General features: G+C 34.9%; 1 protein-coding gene across 4 annotated transcripts in view; it reads right to left on the minus strand.

Moving 5' to 3' along the window:
- The window catches only part of SCN3A (sodium voltage-gated channel alpha subunit 3), a 116,925-nt gene that overhangs the window by 72,531 nt on the left and 22,366 nt on the right, over nt 1–22,028 (minus strand). For 3 of the 4 annotated variants that reach the window (XM_055380245.2, XM_055380244.2, XM_019022785.4), the window contains exons 3-9: nt 16,142–16,455; nt 10,435–10,553; nt 8,742–8,831; nt 4,374–4,502; nt 3,600–3,691; nt 2,550–2,822; nt 2,303–2,366 (exon numbers count right to left, since the gene is read on the minus strand). In XM_055380245.2, the coding sequence (XP_055236220.1) occupies nt 2,303–2,366; nt 2,550–2,822; nt 3,600–3,691; nt 4,374–4,502; nt 8,742–8,831; nt 10,435–10,553; nt 16,142–16,405 (1,031 nt within the window). In that variant the 5' untranslated portion in view covers nt 16,406–16,455. Of the gene's footprint in view, nt 1–2,302; nt 2,367–2,549; nt 2,823–3,599; nt 3,692–3,783; nt 3,876–4,373; nt 4,503–8,741; nt 8,832–10,434; nt 10,554–16,141; nt 16,456–22,028 lie in introns of all 4 variants that reach the window. The other variant, XM_055380246.2, reaches the window with a different exon arrangement.

Below are 22,028 nucleotides of genomic sequence, written 5' to 3' on the forward strand. Positions count from 1 at the left end.
CTGTGGTCCCAGCTACTCGGGAGGCTGAGGCAGGAGAATAGCTTGAACCCGGGAGGTGGAACTTGCAGTGAGCCGAGATCGCGCCACTAAACTCCAGCCTGGGTGACAGAGCTAGACTCCGTCTCAAAAAAAAACAAAAACAAAAACAAAAAACTCATCACCAATGGCCAGGCGCAGTGGCTCATGCCTGTAATCCCCAGCACTTTGGGAGGCCGAGGCAGGTGAATCATTTGAGATCAGGCTCCCACTGATTCTACATTATGGTGACTTGTACAGTTCTTTCATTATATGTTACAGTATACTAATAATAGAAATAAAGTACACAATAAATGTAACGTGCTTGAATCATCCGGAAATCATTTCCCACCACCACCCTTGGTCGGTGGAAAAATTGTCTTCCACAAAACAGTCCCTGGTGCCAAAAAGGCTGGGGACTGTTGACGTAAATTACTTAAGCCATAATAGGAATTCATTAAAGGGAATAGATTATTATGGTTTAATAGGAATAAAGTATGTATTAACCAAATTTATCCAAAATTTTATCTGGGCTTTTATGTTAATCATCATCATAATAAATAATAGTTAATAGGCAATAAATTCTTTTCTTTTTTTTAGAGAGTGTGCTTTTTTTTAAAATTTATTAAAAACTTTTTTTGGGGGACAGGGTCTCGCTTTGTCATCCAGACTGGAGTGTATTGGTGCCATCTCAGCTCACTGCTACCTCCATCTTTCACGTTTAAGAGATTATTGTGCCTCAGCCTCCAGAGTAGCTGAGATTACAGGTGTGCCCCACCACACCCAGCTAATTTTTGTATTTTGTAGTAGAGACAGGGTTTCGCCATGTTGGCCAGGCTGGTCTAGATCTCCTGGCCTCAAGTAATCCCCCTGCCTCTGCTTCCCAAAGTGCTGGGATTACAGGTGTGAGCCACCGCTCCCAGCCATTTTTCAGAGACAGCCTATCGCCTAGGCTGGAGTGCAGTGGCATGATCATAGCTCACTGTGGCTTGGAATTCCTAGGCTCAAGCAATCCTCCTACTTTAGCCCCCTGAGAAGTTAGGACTACATGTGTGCATCACAATGCCTGGCTAGGTTTTTCTTTTTTTCTTCTTCTTTTCTTTTCTTTTTTTTCTTTCTTTCTTTCCTTTTTTTTTTTTTTTTTTTTTGTAGAGGTAGGGTCTTGCTTTGTTGCTTAGGCTGGTACATACAATAAATTCTTACAATTTTCCATGTGATAGTTCAAATACTTTATGTGTATTAAATCATTAATCATCACAACTATTAAAGGGACAGAATATTACTCTCTCCATTTTAACGATGAGTAAACTAAGGTACAGAGAGCCTAGGACACTTTTCCAAGGTCAAAGAGCTTACAAATGGTGAAGTTAGGATTTGAACCCTGGCATACATGAACTCTACAACCTATGCTCTTACCCCCTACATTCATAATAAGGCTAGGAAAACTGTCAGGAAAAAAAATTCCCCAAAGCTCTATTTATATGACTAGTATACATTTTCATTAACTCTCTTAGATTTTTATGGCTACACCAGTTTCCCTTTTTAAAGGATGACTCAAAATATATTTAAGTTCCATGTCCTAAGAGTCACTTACTATCGCTATCTCTCAGCTCTTAAAAAATTCCCTATTTTGATTTAAAATTAACTTACAATACTCTTAGGAAAATATTTAAGGGTTAGAGAATAACAGCATGACTAAGATATTATGGCATCTTTTATTGTAACATGTGGCCTAAAAGAACTATTCATTATGTCAACTGATACTTGGACATGCCTTTGGCACACATGCACCCTTGGCTTCTTTGTATACAGAAATTCATGCTCTTTCAAGAATACTTAAATATTTCAAAGCACTTCCCCAAGTGTGCTTCCACCCTGAAGACCACATTATAGTCTGGGTCTTTTCCAGTCACGACAAAACTCATCCCATTGATACATATGTACACCAATAAAAAGGGGCCCATCTTGTGTTCCTGTGTTTCCTAACAGCTCTGATGGATGTACAGCAAAGACAGACTCTGGGCCTTCACACATTGGAGCATCAATTTAAGAACATCTTAACTGTGAAATTTTGGGGAAAGGTCTTCACAAAGGGATGATTTTTAATGGCTGTGAGTTTAGGACCAGTGGCAATCCAGTAAGGCAGACAAGGCACTTCCTAGGGGAGCAGCACCACTCTTTATTGCATACATGGTAAGGCTACACATATAACCATGTAGATGTTTTCCTACCTACTTTTTTTTTCGCAAAGAGTTCTATATCTTAAAAAATATATTATGTTTCTTACCCTGCATCTGAGCCATTTCCACAGAGTAAAGGGTCTTTTTGCCCATCCAAAACATAAAAGTGACCTGTTAATACAAAAAAACCCCATTTTATTTCATATTAATCCTATTCACATTAGTATTAGTAATAAATCAGAGTTGGACTATTTCAGTTATTTACAAAGGTGACTGTACATCCACAGTCTCAACTATTTATAGTTGAAAATTCATTCAGCAACACTAAGGTTAACATAATGTAATACTTCTTACTGTCATCTCCAATGTAATCCTTCCAGTTAAATGTGCTCATTGTTACATTAACAAATGTCCCATTTGAATCCATTGTGCCATTAAAGTAGGAAGTGGTGTTGGTTTCAAAAGCAGAATCGCTTGGGGGCCACTGCAAACATTTATTCCTCAGATTGCCCATGAACAGCTGCAGCCCAATGAGAGCAAACACGCTCAGACAGAACACAGTCAGGATCATCACATCAGAAAGCTTCTTTACCGACTGGATCAGGGCCCCCACAATGGTCTTTAAACCTGCAGAGAGAGAACTATAGGTTACCTGAGGAAGAGTGCCAGAAACCATGATTTCTTAATAGTCACACACATTCTCTTTCCCCCATAAATGATTGCTTGACTATTTAGACACCAAAGCTGTATGGATAGCCTGATGATTTGGGAAATAGATGAACAGCAGATTTTATACATGAACAGTGTGCTTGCTGGAAATTCAATATGAAGGTTTAAATATCTAGTCAGGAAGTTTTGTTTGTGTGGTTTTACATGCTGAACAAACATACAAAAAAACTTGGGAGTTATTTTTCATTTCAGATTTTGTGTTTCATGCAGCCATTTTCCACCAATCCATTCTTTACTCTAGCCTCCAAGCAGTAGTAATTTAGAGGAGAAAAGAATTTTAAAATAATGTAAGTCTCATGCCATATACATGCTCTTCAACAATAATATTTGTAAAAGGAGATCCATTTTTGAACTACATCTGCAGCGAATGGTAAAATCCAAATCTGTTAGTAAAGCCGTGGTAGTGAAAAAGAGAGAGAGAGAGAGCGCAAGAGGCCCAAATTAGCATTTTTTGAAGATGTCTCATGCAATTTTCTGTTAAACTCAAAGGCTGACTTTATAAATACGCATGTAATTTGTAAAATTTTAGGAGCTAAACTGACATTGAAACATCATTTTGCATTATTTAACGGGATGAACTGTAATAATAAGCAACAGGGCTAATGCTGTAAGTCACATAAATTGATTTCAAACTCAATAATTAAAGTCAGCCTCGGTGTTTAACCTAGCTCTCACCTGGAATGACTGAAATTGTTTTCAGTGCTCGGAGAACTCTGAATGTTCTCAACGCTGAGACATTGCCCAGGTCCACAAACTCTGTCACATATCTGTAATAGGGGAGTTCACACACAAACACAATAACACACAAGAAAAGTTGGAGATATAAGGGGCCTACTACCTTACACCAGTTTCTTCTTACCTGGAATTACAGAAATAGTTTTCAGAGCTCTCAAGACTCTGAAAGTTCGAAGGGCTGAAACATTGCCTAGGCTTACAAATTCTGTTACATACCTGCAGAATTAAATCAGAGTTACTGATAGTTTTGGCAAAGTTTATACTAAATAAGGACTTAATGCTGGGTTTGGCACATAGAGCCCTGTGAGTTTAACAAATGGAATTGCTATAGACCTCAGGCTGCCATATGCTAAAGGTTGCTTTTAAGAAACAAAATTGTGTTGCTTTATTTCAATGTAATTTTCACTAATATGAACACTTTTGTTTGCAAAACTAATCCAAGTACAGTTGTTGCTATTAAACTGTAGTCAATGAATAACTTCACTTTGATGAAGAGAAAGACTATATGACATGAAGATAACCCCATTTATTGATCATTTACTGGACATATTTACATTGCAATATGTATTCTAATATGTATTCTTAAAATACACAATCCATATAGTTAACTTGACTAACAAGAAAGCTCTATATTTAATATATGACACAAAGACCTTGTTTGTACTATGACTATTTTCACTCCTTTGCGCTTATCAAATTTTCAAAATTACTCACGCCATCACAATGACACTGAAATCCAGCCAGTTCCATGGATCACGAAGAAACGTAAAATCTTCTAAGCAAAACCCTCTTGCCAAGATTTTTATAAGTGACTCAAAGGTATAGATTCCAGTGAATGTGTACCTAGGAAAAACATCCAAGCCAAAATTAACAATTTTGCTTGAACTGTTAAAATAAATGTTTTCAATCATAGCAAATCCTATCCTTTTGTGGTTTTTCAGTTCATTAAAATATTGTTCCTTACTTCTATTTACCAAATAATCTATTCATTTAGTTAGTTTTACAAGCCTGAGTAAAGAGTTAAACTGAAGAGAAAATATATTCTTTAGGAATCTAATCTTGTTTAACTATTTGGGTTTTAGAATAATAGTTTCATGTATCTTATGGATAATCATCTAGTTTGACCTTCTAGTGCAGCAGTGTCTGATAGAAATGTAATGTAAGCCACAAATGTAATTTTCAAATTCCTAGTAGCAAGTGAAAAGATGAGAAGAAGCAAGTCAACTTATTTTTTATACTGCATTTTATTTAAACCAATATATCTAAAATATGAAAATTCAACAATTAATATTAGCCAAATTTCAAGGTTCCATAGCCATATGTGGCTAGTGGCTTCCTCATCGGACAGTACAACTTTAGAGGCAACATAGCTTGGATTCATTTACTTAAATAATAAAATATTTTATTCAAATTTCTTAATGAGTAGACTCATTTTGAGGGCTAGTTTACATGTCTACCATAGAAAATATATTTCTTTTTTTTCAATTTTTAAGAATCATGTAGAGTTATAAACTGCCCCCCATTTCTCTCTCTTCTTTCTCTCTCCCTGCCCTCCTCCCTCCCACCCTGAGTGTATGTGTGTGTGTGTGCATGAGCGTGCTGTATAGATATATGTGTGTGTGTGTGTATATATTATCATATGAAATGTTCCAGTTCACTAGTATTTTATATGTGTGTGTTTGCACAAATGCCAAAATACACGGATACACAAAATTCTTAAATCTAACCTTGCATCACCTACTATCTCTATGCAATTGGGCTAAATCATTCAAACCTTGCTTAAATTCAATTTTCAGCCTCCAAAATGGTGGAAGACTTTTCTATTTGCTGTTTAATGTCATGTATTTCTAGCCCTCTTTTCTTTGAGTCTTGACAATATGTTATTGCTGTTTTCGTTTTTTTCCCAAAATAGTTGAGAGTACTTGTTTTTCAACATTGTGTTCTTTAAAAGCACAATTTAAGTTTATTTTTCAGAGCAGTTCACCCAAGCCACAAAGATTTGATTTACTCATATTAAATTCATTAGATTTTTCAGCCTACCAGTATTTATATATGAAAAATGTTAGGATCATTATTTTGAAATGTTTTCTGCACAAGTTTCTTTCATATGAGGGAACAAAGACATCAAGGATAATTTATGCAGATATCTTCAAGTCTAGTTTTCTTAAGTACATTCCCTTCCTTTTCTCCCCCAACAATTCAATTGATCTCATAAGCAATAATTCCTATCTTTACTTATATGAAGTAGCTGACTATTAGGAAGAGATATATTTTACAATATCAAGCTTATGTTTACTGTGTTGTAGTTTGGATCGTTGTGTGACACACATAATCACCGTGATATTTCTGTCTGTAGAGATAGCTGGCCTTTTAAAGGCCTAGAAACACCACACATGTATGTTCTGTTTCTTGTATTAGTGGTTAGTGCCCTGCGGTTTATGCTGAGGCAATTCTGTGTTATCTATAGAGTTACTAGGAATAAGATTAAAGTCCCTACTTTTGTTCTTGATTTGGGGAAATTAAGAAAATATGTGGGTACATTTGGAATGTATGGGAAGTGTTCATGGCTGTCCATGGAAGAGAGTCCTAGAGCCTACTGAGACAGAGCTCTACACAGAATGGGTATTCAAAAATGGTTATTAGTAACTAGGTTGGGCAGGTAAGTGGGAGTCAGGGGACCTTTATCTTTTGTGGCTATGCCCACACTAGGCTCATAATCAAGCTGTCAATTCTGTCTATGTCACAGGAACAATTCTGTCTATGTTCCTGTAACTTTGGTGTTTTAAAACCTTGAAATTTGGCTAATCTTAATTGTTGAATTTTCATATTTTAAATATATTGGTTTAAATAAAATGCAGTATAAATAAAATTAAATAAAATGCAGTCTATAGAAGTGCCTTGCCTTATATAACATTCCCCTCACTATATAATATGGTTTTGTGTATGCCACATCTTTGTACAGGGACTGTTTCAAATATCGATGACTTCAGTTTTCATCTCAGAACTAAGTTATCTTCTGTTTCACTGAACCCAGGGTTTGGGGTAGTAACTACTACTACTTTGCTTTTTTCCTGCTGTCTTGCTTTCAAGCTACTGAAGACAATTGATCAGAAAACCTGAGCAAAGTTTTCCAGCTGAATGATGCAAATCAAAAACTTTCTAAAGCTAAGACTGCCTTCATAATGGGTATAATCATCTCTAAGTTATTACTGCTTCTTTAGAAAGAGAGGCCTGTATATTCAATTGCTTTTTTTTTTTTTTTGAAACAGAGTCTCGCTCTGTCGTCCAGGGTGGAGTGCAGTGGTGGGATCTTGGCTCACTGCAACCTCCACCTCCTGGGTTCAAGCGATTCTCCTGTCTCAGCCTCCTGAGTAGCTGGGACTACAGGTGCTTGCCACCACACCTGGCTCATTGTTTGTATTTTTAGTAGAGATGGGGTTTCACCATGTTGGCCAGGCTGGTCACAAACTCCAACTGCCTTCTTTTAACTATCTTTTAATAATGTTATACAAATAAATGAAATTGATACATGTTTAAATGCTTCAATAATTTCTGCTGGGAAAACCACATACAGAGTAGTCTTACATAGGAGTGTCCATTTTGTTAACTCCAAAATCATGTATAGTAAATGAGAGTTCTAAGTTAAATGGCTTTCCTCAATATGGGAGCTGGATTCTCTATTACAATAATTTCTAGGCAGCATTTTCAAGCTACTATTTTTTTTAAAATAACATGTTAAATAACTGACAAATAATGGCTTAGAGTGGTACAGTAAATCCTCAGAGAAATCTATAAAAACGGAACTAAAAGTGGCAGTATTTGTTACACTATCTTATCTCCGATTGTACATTGCTTTTAAAAATATAACAATAAAAACAGCATACTGCATTTTTTACTTAACCAGTCAGATACCTGATTATTGTATTATACTATATATAAATAGCCTATATAACCACTTTGTTTCACTAAAAACTATGTTTCTTTGATGCAAATAACCTCATATGTGACTGAAAAATAAGAAAATGAAATAATGTTGTTACGATGCAGAAATTGTGTTAGTTCATGCACAGTTTTCCCCAGCATATTGATGTTTTGAAACAATGAAGGGCATTTTTTCTCACACTTAAATGGAAAATCCCTTGCAATAATAATAATAAAAAGATCTTGATACTAATACACAACATCCACAGAAGTGTTTTCTTTTAGTGCAACAAGGGCCTGGTTTAACATCCTGAACAACTAATGTGCTTAGACCTTTCTCCATGTATTAAAATACAGAATGAAGCATTTTATTTTGATGAAATCATACAAATATCCCCAGTCTCCATTTCAAGGGAGAAAGGATGAGGCCTGGGATATGAGGCCACAAAGAACTCAATGGCTATGATTTTAGGTACAAACATTAGAAAAGAATCAACTGGGCAAGTGTCTTTTTATTGGGATTATTATGGTTTCTATGTTGTATTCTAGTTACAAAGTTCCATTAAGTTTTACTCTCCCCCAATCATGTTTCCCCTAATCCCTGTTATTTTATGAACACAGTTTTATGGAAGACATTTTATTTCTTTTACAGAACACATCTAAGCTGTTTCAGCACACATGTTGTGTATAAAAAACTTACATATCTAAATATAACTTAGACATCTTAGATGTATAATTAAGACATCTACTTAATTTAGAGCTAAAAACCTAAATCTATTCTATTCGAATACAACAATAATCACTATATACTAGAATAAAATAATTTAATTCATCAAATTACTGAACTGATCACTGTATTTTACCTGAAATGATTAACCATGATTGAGACTTAATTTTAGGCTAGATGATTGGTTTAGTTTACCAGAAAGCATATACTAATTTATAACCTCTCTTTAACAGATATTGTCATGATTTTGTTGGAAAAATACTTACCTCATAGAAGAATAGCTCCCCCAAAGAACTTCCCTTATCTTCTTTCATATTATGAAAATAACTTTTTCTTAGACAGAAGTGGAAACCATAAGTCAGACTATACCCACAAGGAGATTGCTAGAGAATTTGAGTGTGCATTTCTCATTCCCAGAAGTTATTCCTACTTACTCTACATTCTTTGTCCAGTCAGGAGGGTTGCTCAAGGTCATAAATACACAGTTGGTCAAAATAGTGCACATGATAAGCATGCTGAATAAAGTAGATTATAGTTAAGGAATAAATGTTAGTAGGTTACCATGGCCATTTATAAATGATCCAAAATACACAAAAAAGTTTATCGATGCAAAAACTGTGAAATTAATATTATTTGTTTTAAAACAATGATAAAATAATAAGAAACTTCAAAGCCTGTGATATGGCCTTGGTGCACTCTTTTTTTCATTTTATACCATATACTCACAAAACTGAATTTAATAGAAAAATGATCTCTATTTGAAGCAAATGCAAGTTATTTTGCATTCCAATCAGTTGTGTGAAATTGCTCTGGAAGAAGAACTCACCATCCCTTAGTAAGTTTATAGTATGCCATAAGTGTAAAAGGTATACTTCAGATATATTCATCCTCACTGACTTATAAAACGTTAACGAATGCAATGTAAAAAGTGTGAGAATGTAGAGCCCAGTATAATCAAAGATTACATTGATTGAGAATTCTATCATAAATAGTAGGTTTGTAGTGATGTAACTTACTCCTTTACAATTTATAGCATAAAAGAGGGAGATCCAATTTTGTGCTGATAAGGTAATGTTATTTTCTAGCTTTTTATTTACACTTTAGATTGTGGCGGACCCCAACAGACCATCTGGCTATACTCTTGTATCTAGTCCACATTACACCTAAACAGATAGCACTATTCTGATGCTCTTCTGAGAATTAGCTGTAGTACGTTCTCTTGGGATCTAAGTCCAGACTTCCCTGTAAGAAAGTTTATGATTATTTTGAGATAAATATTTTATTTTAGAATATAAATACTTTCCAACATCAAGCCATAGAATGAGAGAATTCATACCTCAAAAGGTTATCAGTTTCATTTGCCCTGTCTCTAGGTGAATCAGTCTTTAAGTTTATATAGAAGCCTGCTTTGAATCTGCCTATACAAAATTCCCATTCTTGAACACTGCCTCAGAAAATCACCATTCTATTTTATCATTACTTGAGAATTTTCTTGAAATCCAAACATATTCTGCCCTTTTACATATGCTTTTTGACTAACATTGTAAATAATTTCAAGTTCGACTTTTTGATATATATTCTCAACCAGGTACATGAGCACATAGTAGGAGTCTGATAAATATTTACTGAAAAAAGAAGGGAATAAGACGGAAGGGAAAAGGGAAGAATGAAGGAAGGGAAGAAGACAGGAAGGACAGAAAGAAGGAAGGAAGGACACAAAGAAGGATAAATCCAGGCGCTGAAGATACAGAAACAATTAAGGCATAAAAGTTTGAACACTTGGTAATGCAAATAGTAATACTAACCATAATCTAATCTTTAGCAATGGTTATATATGATCTCATTGAAGCTGATAAAGGTGTAAGGAGATTTGCTCTTTTTCCTACTATGTATTTCCTTTGCACATTCACTATCATGGTTGGTTACATATTTTCTTCCATAATGCTGTAGTCATTCTATAATACTCTCGTTATAAATAGTGGAAAACCAATGCAAATAAATGAATTAAACTAACAATGTTACCATTAATCTCAAAGAAACTTTACAAATACTTGAAAATATAACTGACATTTTCTTTAAAATCAACTGTTAGAAATAGCATTTAGACAATTCACATTAAAAGGATATGAATGTACCAAAATCTTGATAGCAATTTTCCTAACAGGGTTTAGTGGAGTTAAAATATACAAGGCAGAGGTGGCACTGAATCGGAAAATTGCCTTTCCTTTATTCATTACTATAAAAGTCTGAAAAAGAAAATACGAGTAAATTTACTAAATTAGACATGGGCTTATTTAAAGAGCTTACATACATGAAGAACTTTTTAAAAAATAGAATTTGTTTGTTCAAACTTGTTTGTTTAAACCAGTTGATATATCATAACTACAAACATGTTAGATGTTTAAATTAACATATAGTTACAAATAAAGATACTATTTACTATTACCTAATCTATCTCTAAGGTTCCAACTTGCTGATACAACCTGACAATTCTACACAAATTTTTTTATGGAATTGTAATGTAGCGTTACAGATTCCAACTCTATTTAAAGCTTACCATCTGTCTTCAGCTTTGGTAACTTTTCAGATTACTCTGTACACATTGCTACTAAAATAATCTTTTATAAGTATTTTAATCACATCAAATCTTTTAACTTCAAAGTTTATGATGGCTTCTGATTGTCCCTGTAGATTTAAAATGTTCAAACAGGTTGAATAATCTGGTTTTGCTGACTATAGATATGTGAGAAGGGTTCAACTTCTCAGCTAATACTGAAGAGAGATGGATGCATTGAAATTTAGTCTGAAATACACCATTTCAAAGGGCATTCCACAATTAAAATTCTATGATCTGAAAGCTACAATCATCCACTTAGCATTAGCTATGCTACAAGTGATTATTTACCATGTTCCGATAGAATCATCTTTTATTTTTTTCCCACTAGAGTCATCTTTGCTATGGCCAATTCAATTCAGTTGTCAGCCTCACTCACAACTAGTCAAACTCTCCCTATGACTCTGAATATGAATGTCATAGACTCCTAGAAGAAGGTGGCAACTGAAAGGTCATTTAATGCAAACTCCCTTCATTTCAGGGAAATGTCTCCACAACACATTACAATATAGTTCCACCTACAGTGACCCCCTATTATGTCAGAGGTTCTTAATCCTGCCTGAATATTAGGCTGTCCTGTAAAGATTTTAAAATTGCCAATTGAATGAAAATTTCTGAGGGATGGGCACAGATTTGGGTATTTTTAAAAATTTCCTGAGGCGATTCCAATATGCAATCAAGGTTGAAAATCCCTTCTCTCTGGGAATTTTCTCAGCTATCAATCACCTCCTTAATCATGTCCTTCCAAATAAATCACACTACCTCCTGATCACTCCCTAATTGTTTCTCTTTACCAGTAAGTCTTAGTATATTAATTTGTACTCTTTTACATGTTGCTTGTAATTATAGTCAAGTAGCAATTTACACATAGTGTTCATTCCAGTGAGAACTAGGTTAGAAATTGTTATAAACCATTGAGCATAAAGAGCTTGTAATCTACTTTTCTCCATTTTTTTCACAGTATTTAATAGCCTGGTTTGCAAATAAACACTTGTTTTAATTAAATGTGGGTTTACCTTAAAGATACTATTTACCTTTAAGACATCTATTCTGTATATCCATTTACTTAATAATATGTTTCTCTCCTTTAACTAGGGGCTATATGCCATACATTTATGTTCGCTGACAACGTGCTTTGTTTGAATAGGTAGACAAAAATATTTATATTGTCAGTATAAAGGGCAGGCAAAACAATTTCTCTGTTCATTGCTCTTTTGTATTTAAGACCATGGTGCCAACCATTACTTAACTAACCATTTTCCAGAAACCGAACAGTTTTTCTGTTCATTATCCCTTTGTGTTTAAGACCATCGAGCCAACCATTATTTAACTAACCATTTTTCAGAAACTACACAGTTTCTCTGTTCATTGCCTTTTTGTATTTAAAACCATAGAGCCAACCATTACTTAACTAACAATTTTCCAGAAACTGCACACTATAAATGTGAATAGTTTTATGAAGCGGGCAAGCAAACTATTCTTTACTAGCAGTAGGACTATGTGTAAAGGACAGTGGACCTTGGAAAGACTGTTGTTGAAGCACAGAAGCATTAAAGGGTTGCCTTGGAGTCACAAGATTAGATTATTTAATATTACAGTTGAACAGTCAAGATCCATTTAGGCATTCAACAACACAACAGCATAACTTGAAAAAGCTCACCGTAATTTAAGGTTCAGGTACTCATGCTCTTTTGAAACAATTTCCCTGAAAAAGCAATTTCTGCTTGCGACATTAGGAGAGAGTTTCATTTTGAACTATCTCCAAAAACAGAGTGAACAGCAATAAATTATCCCTTTGAACATCAACCCTTTGCTCCTCCTGCAAGATTAGCCTTCGTAGTACTAGCGGAATTACAGCTGACATGCTAAGAGCATCTTCGTTGAATTTATAGGTTCTAAAACCGAGCAGGCCTTAAGACTACAATCCCAGTTTTTGTCTCAGGAACAATACCTGACACAAAGAGAACCCTGAGTTCTGAGAAATGCAGAATAAAATACTAATGTCCTGCATAGTGAAAGAATTGCAAGAATTTGAAATTCTGGGGCTCTGATGATATGAAGACATATACCTAAACTGAAAATTACTTGAGAAAATGACAGATGAATAGGGGAGAGATAGATCGTCATTGCTACAGCTGGAAGTATGTTAAACCAGCTATTTTGTACTCTGGAATGTTACTTGCTTCTTTTTCCTAGAATGTTACTTAGATGCACATCTTATAAGTTTACTAAAAGTTTTACTACTTTGTGGCAAGAATAAGATTTACATCTCAATGATTAGGACCACATCAATCAGAGAACTCAAAAAATGATGCAGCCAATTTTTTAACTTTCCCTTTTATTTTATTATGTTAATAGGCATAGCATATAATTTCACTTAGTGGTTAAGAGCTCTGGCTCTGGAGTCGAATGCCTGGGCTCAGATCCTGGATTCACCAGTTAAGGAGTGTGGCCTTGAGCAAGTTACCTCATCTCTCTGTGCTTCACTTCCCCATTTACAAACTGAAGCTAACAATAGGACCTGCCTCACTGGTTCACTATATAGTAAATGAGTTCAAGAACTTAGCAGTGCTTGACACAGTATGAGCACAAGAAAAGTTAGTTATGATTATCACTGTCACTATTATTAATAGTACCCTGGTCAAATTAAATGCCATTAAAATACATTGTGATGTTACTCATTTAATTAAATTAGGTATTCAAAATGTATCACTAATTAATGATGGTAAAGAGTTACATAATGCTTTAAAGTTTTTAAATGCCTTTTACTTGTATTTTTCCATATAATTAACACAGCTTCATAACATATTTTTAAATTCTAAAACTTCCTCCATTAGCTTCTTACTTTACTCCTTCTATGCTAAGAATGACAAATTACCTCCTTGTTTAATAGCACCTCAATCTTCATCTTTATGGATACTTCATAAACGAAAGCAGTGCAGCCAACCGTAAAGACTGTCTAGATGTCTCTCAAGATGGTTCACAGCCACTATGAATAAATCAGGGTCTAAGTCTGGCTCTCAGCCATGGAGGCAATAAAAATTGACTTTGTCAACAACGGAGGACAATTCTGTTTTTTAGTGGCAGACTCACATTAACCAAACTTGAAAACCTGGTACATAAAATAAGAATGCCAACCTATTTATTTATTTAGACAGGACCTTGATCTGTCACCTAGGCTAGAGTGCAGTAGCACAGTCATAGCTCACTGCAGCCTCAAACTCCTGACCTCAAGCAATCCTCCTGTCTTGGCCTCTCGAAGCCCTAGGATTACAGGTGTGGGCCATCATGCTTGGCCTCCAGTGTATTTATTTACAATGAGATACATTACTTTCATATGGACTGAGATAATTGTAGTGATGTAACGATCACGTTCTTTTCTTCAAGCAGGTTTAGGGGAAAACAAATTGTAGTCAGAAGGTTTCTTGCTGAATATGGAGCCCAAGCCAGCTGACCTAATCAAATGATGTGGAATGTTTAAGAGCATGTGTTAGGTAGTTCAGTGTAGCCCCTCCACAATGAGGTGGCCTGGCCATTGGGAAGAAAATGCTTTCAGTGCTATTACTAAAGTTCTGTCTCCCTTGGAAAATACTAACGTTTGCCTCTGTTGTTCTCCTTTTGTTTCCCGCTTAATCTTACCAGCCTGATTGAGTCTCTTTTTTAAGGACACTTCCTTTCTTTAAGTAGCAAATACTTTTAATCATAGCAGAGTAAATCATGCCTCCTTTCTTAAAGATATCTTTACAAACATATCCTTCAGAGCAACAGTTTTCACCGGATATTTTTTCCAATTTCTTCGGGGGTGACTTATTGTAATCATCATAACTACATTTCAAATTTTTCTTTATCAATTCTATAGTAAATTGTTGAAATAAGTTATTTTTAGAAGTACATGAATGTGTTAAATGTCACCTTTTATGAAACTAGCTATAAAAGGGGAAAAAGGAGACTCTGTTTAGCTATTTACATGTACTCTTATGACTTTAAATAAAACATTAAAGCTTGCTATTCAAAGTGTGGCCATGTAACAGCCTGATGATTTGTAAGAAATTCAGGATCTCTGGCCCTAGCCCAGATCTATGGATTCAGAATCCGCAAATTAAAACATCTTGAGGTATTCTGTATGGATGTGCAAGTTTGAGAAGTACTTATTTAGAACAACAGGACTAATTCCATGTCTGAATGGTTGTCATTGCCTTTAGCCATCACTGATTTTATAAATTATAAACTTTTAAAAGGATGTGCTTTGACTAATAAAGGTGTTCAATATCTTCCATAATCTATAAGTCATCAACTCATAGTTGATATTAATTTATCTTTAGTTTCTACATTGAGCTATTTTACGCTTGTAAGTGTAAAATATAAATCGTGGTTATAAAATGCCTTAATATCCAATTAGAAAGCATAGTGTGTACCACCTATTTTTTATATTTTCTATAAAATATCACCCAGCTAGTTTAACTATAGAAACCAGCTAATTCTGATACAATTATGCATTTATTTTAGCATTAGGAAAACACAGTCATAACCACTAATTTAAATCATGTATGGATGGAGAAAATTTGAAAGTTCTTTCTTTTTGGTCTTCCAATTTTGACATTTTTTTCTTCAGGGTGATGTTTTAATGGTATACATGATCCAGAATCTAGCATGCCACAAACTATATAAGGTTAAGAGAAGATCCTAATCATATTCTAGGTTACTGGGGGGGAAAGGAATCTCTGGGTGAACATGCTTCTTCATGTATTGTCTGGCTACAGGAGGATGCTAAGCAGAAGATTATTTATTGTCCTCTAGAATACAAATTATTGTGAAGGTACATCAAGTCAGTCATGAACTAAAAAATAATTAAGTACAACATATGCTCATAATTCTTTTCTGCATAGATATTATTCTGTAGTCTACCCTGTGCTTGAATATGTCAGCCATAACAGATATTTCACTTTGTTGATATTAATTTTAATTTTGACTATCTGAATTATCACTGTGAAATTGTAGAAATCATTCATCTATTCATATTTCCTCACTGTAACCAACTCTTGACTTCATTTCTTATAAATGTTTGTTTTATTATATTGTGATAAAAATAAGTGACAGTGAAGAGTATTATAAAATCTTTAACAGAAGAAAAATTGTGATGCTGTATATAAGGCCCAGAAAAGTATATTACAGTTAAGAGTTTCATTAAAGATCTATTAGAAGTCTAAAATCAATACTCACTTTCTTATTGATATAGTAGGGATCCAGGTCCTCCAGGGGCTCTGACACCATCTCTGGAGGAATGTCTCCATAAATAAATGGAAGGTTCTTTCCAGCTTCCAAGTCACTATTTGGCTTTGGTTTGTTCTCATCATCATTATCTTGTTCCTTTTTGGGCTTCTTGGCTTTCTCTTCTGCAGCACGTTTTTCGATAGCAGCAAGAGATTCTCTAGTAAAAAGGCGGAAGCTTTCAGGTCCCGGGGGTACCAACAGTGCCTGTGCCATCTTTTCATCCTGCACATTTAATTACGTGTAGCTTCTTGCATACGAATTACCTGCAATAAAAGAAAAATTGCACAAGAGTTAGGAAAGCAAGCGATTGGGCATAAGAACATCAACCAAAATGTAATTTTTTAGTAATTTTTTAAAGCTATAAACATTAAGTCATGCTTTTAGTACTGCACTACACATTTGAACTTGAAAATATCATCATTCAACCTCATTCTCAATAAGCCAAGTTCATAAATCTATCAAAAGTCTGTACTTAATGTTTATTAGTTTGATTTAGCCATTCTACAATGTACAGTATATATAATATATAAACATTATATTTTACCTCAAGAATAGATATAATTTTGTCCATTTTTTAAAAGCATTTTAAAAAATTCTGTTTTGACACTTTAAGCCAAAATATAGTGTACTTTCAGCAAAAGAATAATGCCAGTAAAGTTTGTCAATAAAATTGCTTAATTATTCTGCATCCTGCCCCCCGCCTTTTCATAACTTTGTAACTCCCCAAATAAAGAAGTACTGGTAACAATACAATTATTGTGATACATCCCTGACTCATACAAATGAGGATAGAAAATGAAGTTTTGCCAAACCCAACCACTGTTCTCGTTGTCAGCATCATTGACAACTGCTGCTCCAGAAAAGATCTGATCACCAACCAGCAGGGACATGGAAGCCACTGCTGCCAGAAAAATCTACCTATCTTTAGTATTTCCTTTCTTTTATTAAGCCAGACTCTGTTTCCTTATGAGGCAATGGAGAATATGTCTACTCCTTATTTCAATCTGCTGCCCTTCAATTATTCCAAGACAATTTTGACGTTTTCCCTGAATCTTCCATTTAGTATAGTGGTTAAAAGCATGGACTCAGGTGCTACACTCTGTCTGTTCTAAACCCTGGCTCTGCCGCTTATGAGCTGTGTGATCGTGGACAAAGTAACCCCTTATTGCTTGAATTCATCTATAAAATGAGGGTAGTAGGGAAACCGACCTCCTGGGTTATCATAAGGAATAAATGAGTTAATTATGTTGTGTCTAGAATAGTTTTTGGAATTAGTAAGCACTATATTATTGTAAACTATCATAATTAAATTATCTTCAGTTTCCCTAGCTATTTTCCCTCTTTTATGGTTTCAAGCATCCTCACAATTCAAACCACTCTTTAAACAAGTTCTTGCTGTGCTGGAACCACATTGTGACTACGGAATTAAAGGAATGAACTGAGAAGTGCAGTGTATAGAGGCACACTCACACATGCCGATCACCTGGATGAGAAAGAAGGGAAGGCAGACTGATGGAGTGGCCCTGCTCAATTTCTCAGGGAAGGGAACAAAAATCTATTTGCAGGATACATAATAGAACTATCAAAACCACAAGAAATCAGCTATGTAAATTTCGAAATATGAGTTATTTTATTTTGCATTATGCCAAAAATCACATTTAAAAAATCAAGATAGATAGAATATAGAAACAATGACAAACCAAATAAAATAAGTACATCAGTCATCTTATAAAAGAACCTACCACTATGGCACCAAAGTCATGATCAAAGTCATCTGTGACATTTTCCCCATTCCTACCATTCCCCTTTGCCCCCGCATTTATTCTAGGCTCCATAGTAGTTTATCCCTAAATGGCCCTCTAATTCTTGGCAGCTCAGTACATATATTTGAGCTTACAATCAGAAGCTCTGGATCTATTAATAACATAAGAAAACAATATAGCTTATTATGTGTGTGGGTTTTTTTTGTTTATATCTTAATTACTAGTTCCCTGATCTATTCCAATGACAAAAAAGTGTTTCTATAACATTACTTATTATATTATACTATTACTATTTTTTTGAGACAGGGTCTCACTCTGTCACCTAGGCTGGAGTGCAGTGGCACAATCACGGCTCACTGCAACCTTGAACTCCCAGGCTCAGGTGATCCTCCCACCTCAGCCTCCTGAGTAGCTAGGACTACAAGTGCCCTCCACCATGCCTGGATCATTTTTGTATCTTTTGTAGAGATGAGGTTTCAGTCGCCATTTTGCCCAGGCTGATCTCAAACGCTTGGGCTCAAGCCATCCGCCTGCCTCGGCCTCCCGAAGTGCTAGGATTACAGCGGTGAGCCAATGCACTGGGCCCAAAAAGTGTTTTTAACGTAAGATATGTCTTTTCTTTGAGTTAGTATTTATGATATAACATTGTCATTATATCTTTTGCTACTATGAAGGTATATTCTATATAAGTTATAAAATAAAATAGCAGGCCTGTCAAAAGTTATGTTATTTTTCTCTACTAATTTTGAACAGAACTTCTGTTCTATAGTTGGGCAGCACATTTTTTTTCTCCATCAGGTTGTATAGCACATGAATCGAAAGGTTTGAGAAAAATTCTGTTTTACTCAAAAGTCAGCTGATCATTTATTTTGTGTTTTCTAAATTTATGGGAGGCAGCACAAAATAAAACTAATATTTTTAGCAATCTTATGTCAATTTTGATGATCACATCATCAATCCAACTCTAAGCTGTGTGGAATAATCACAGCTTTTATGCTTTTGAGTGCAGAAAGAGTTTGAGCATTTTCTGCAAGCCTTAAGTACCTAAAGATGTGTAATCCATCTGTCTGATATCACCTGCCATGAACTGAATGGCTGTGGCTCTTCTCCAGTGCTGAATGAAAATGAAACAGCACGACAAACATGTCTTAAGGAAATTCTATGAAACACGGTCGCTTTCTTAGAGGAGAAAAACAAACAAAAAAAAGGTTGATTTGAGGATTTGGTTTTGAACTAATTTTGATGTCTTTATTGACAATGAATGAAAAACACACTGCAATTGGAATGGGAGATCTGGGTTAGTATTGAGTCTGTTGCTAATAGTATGCCTGTATCATCTAACCTGTCTCAGCCTCAGTATCGTTGAGGCACCTCAACACAGAAATGGCTGCCCTTTTCCAGATGGGAATAGCTAATTTATATTAATACATACATTTTACTTAATTGGATTCTCCTGGTTGGTTTTTGTTTTAGAAATAAAATTAGGTTTAAAATATCTAATGTGGAAATCACCGAATAACTTTCACAAATTATTCTGATTTATCTGAGATGATATGGAACAAGGTGCCATCACAAAATCATGAAAAACTTTTTACAAATAAATAGTCCTTTACCTTCTTATTTACTTATCAAGGGCTGGAATAAAGAATTTGAATCTTGGTCAAAAGAAAGTAAAAACGTCTCGTTGAAATTCCCATACTGCTGTCTCTAAGTCCTCGGAAGATAGGCTAGTTCCAGACTCTCAGCTTTTCCCCTGCAAGGGAATTAGGGTTTGCCCAATATTTGGGTAGGCTGAGAAATTAAAGAATTTAGTGAGTAGAGTTTCTCATGACTTCACTGACAATTTTGCTGTTTGGAAATCCCTCATAGTTCTTTGGCAGTTCTCTTTTACTTTTTTCCTCTCCTTTCTTGTACTCTGTGAGCTTATTATACAGAGTTCTTACATAATTTTATATTCATATTAGAGCAGACTTTAAAAATTAATTCTTACTGATGCCTTGGTGTGGAATATATGTATTATTAATGATTATATGCACATTATAATTTATTAAAATACATAAAATTTAATATATCAAATTTTCTCCAGAGCTGTCTTTGCAAGGACAAAAAAGATATGAAAAAAATCTTAGGAGATGATCTCTTTAACTAAAAACCAAAAAGCCTGTGGATGAATGTGTGTAGGTAAAGCAAATACATCCCTTTGTTAACTAGTAAAAAGATTATGGTTCAGTATATCGTATTTGAGGAATAAACTGCAGAACTCCAAATCTGGAAAGGATCTCAAAATCATTTATTTGGAAAATATTTATGGAGGGATTCTACGAATCAGTACTCTGTTTGAACCAGGAACCCATGGTCACTTCCCTGGGGCTGACAGTCCAATGTGGGAGGCAGATTTTTATACAGATAATTATAACACAGTTATATATGGCTGGTTATTGTCTGAGGTTCATAAAAAGTATCAATATGTTCATCCCAGGGAAGGGAGAGAGAGGTATGGTTTGGAGAAATTTCCCTGAGGAAGTGATATTGGAGTAGGTTTTGCAGGCTAGTTGGAATTTGATTGTGGTCTTATGGTGGTGGTGGTTGGGAAAGGATTGGTAGGAAGACACATTAGTAGAGACACATTGAGCAGGTGGGGTGGGGGTGGCATGTGTGCAGATGCAGAGACAAGAAAGAGCATGGAGAGTTTGGGAGCAACGACAAGCAATTCGTTATGGGTGGACATCACCCTGCACAGAAGGGAGTGGTATGACATAAAACTCTAAAGTTAGGCAGGATAGATCACTGAGGACCCTGTACTACACATGAAAGTATGCCATGGATGGGGAGTGTTATGATCAATGTGAAGATTGGAAAGATGGTGGCAGTATGAAGCGTGGACAGGCAGGGAGTGATCCTAGAGCAGTAGTTTTCAAATGTTGTGGTTTCAGGATTTCTTTACACTCTTAAAATCATTCATGAACCCAAAGAACTTTTGTTTATTGGGGGACTTAGCTATCCATACTTACCATATTAAAAATTAAAATGAAAAAATATAAAAATTCTTATTAACTAATAATAAGCACTTGTATGTTTATACAGACAATAGATGGTTAATGAAAACAACTATATTATTCAAAACAGAAAAAAATTTAATGAGAAGAATGAATTTGTTTCACATTTAGTCTAATATCTTTATGTCACTTAAGAGAATACATTTAGATTTTCATAAATGCTTCTGTGTTCAGTCTGATAGAATATGTTGTTTTATTGAAATATATGAAGAGAATTCTCACGCATATGTGTGGCTGGAAAAGGGAGTGTTTTAATTGCCTTTCCAGATAACTGTGAATATCCTTCTTTAATATCATGTCAAAACTCTACAAATGGTAGTTTATTAAATTAGTTGTGTGAAATCAAAAGCCATATCAATGAACTTTTGATTTATCTTGTCCTTTGAATAGGTCTTTTACCTAATCATGCACGAATTATTTGGAAAATGGCACATTGTTATGAAGGTCTTCCAGATTTTGACAAATTTTATTATATAATATCCAAAAATCGCATTTGTTACTATCACCACTAATGTCATGAGAAAAGTTGTAATGTATGGGTAGGCTGTCAAGCTCCCAGTGGCAGGTAAAAGTTTTCCCAAATTCCAATTTCCTCTTGAAAGCTCAAATTTTGACATTGACAACAAATGCTGTCATTTGCTTTTCCTGAAATGACAGGCTTTCCCTTTGTTCATTTTTGAGAAAATGTGTGCCGAATACTCAAGTCTGAATAACCATAGTTTGTCAGTTATTCTTTCAAGTGAAAGTGGTGTTCCATGAAAAAAAGAAAAGTGGCTTATTCAGCTCCTGACTCAATCACACAAGTGCTTTTCCTAGAGACAACTAGGACACTTCAGTATGCAGTCAAATACTTTATATAGTCCTCCTATTTCATACAGAATGTTAAAAATATGTATTTTTAGGGTTGTGCTTGAATAAAATTAATATGTACTGCTTCATCAGAGATGTATTATGTGAACTGGCATTATTTTTCTTACTGAGAGTGTGCAGCAATGAAGAAAATGCAGACTACGCCTA

Source organism: Gorilla gorilla, chromosome 11 (genome assembly GCF_029281585.2).
Source record: "Gorilla gorilla gorilla isolate KB3781 chromosome 11, NHGRI_mGorGor1-v2.1_pri, whole genome shotgun sequence".
NCBI classification, from domain to species: Eukaryota; Metazoa; Chordata; class Mammalia; order Primates; family Hominidae; genus Gorilla; species Gorilla gorilla.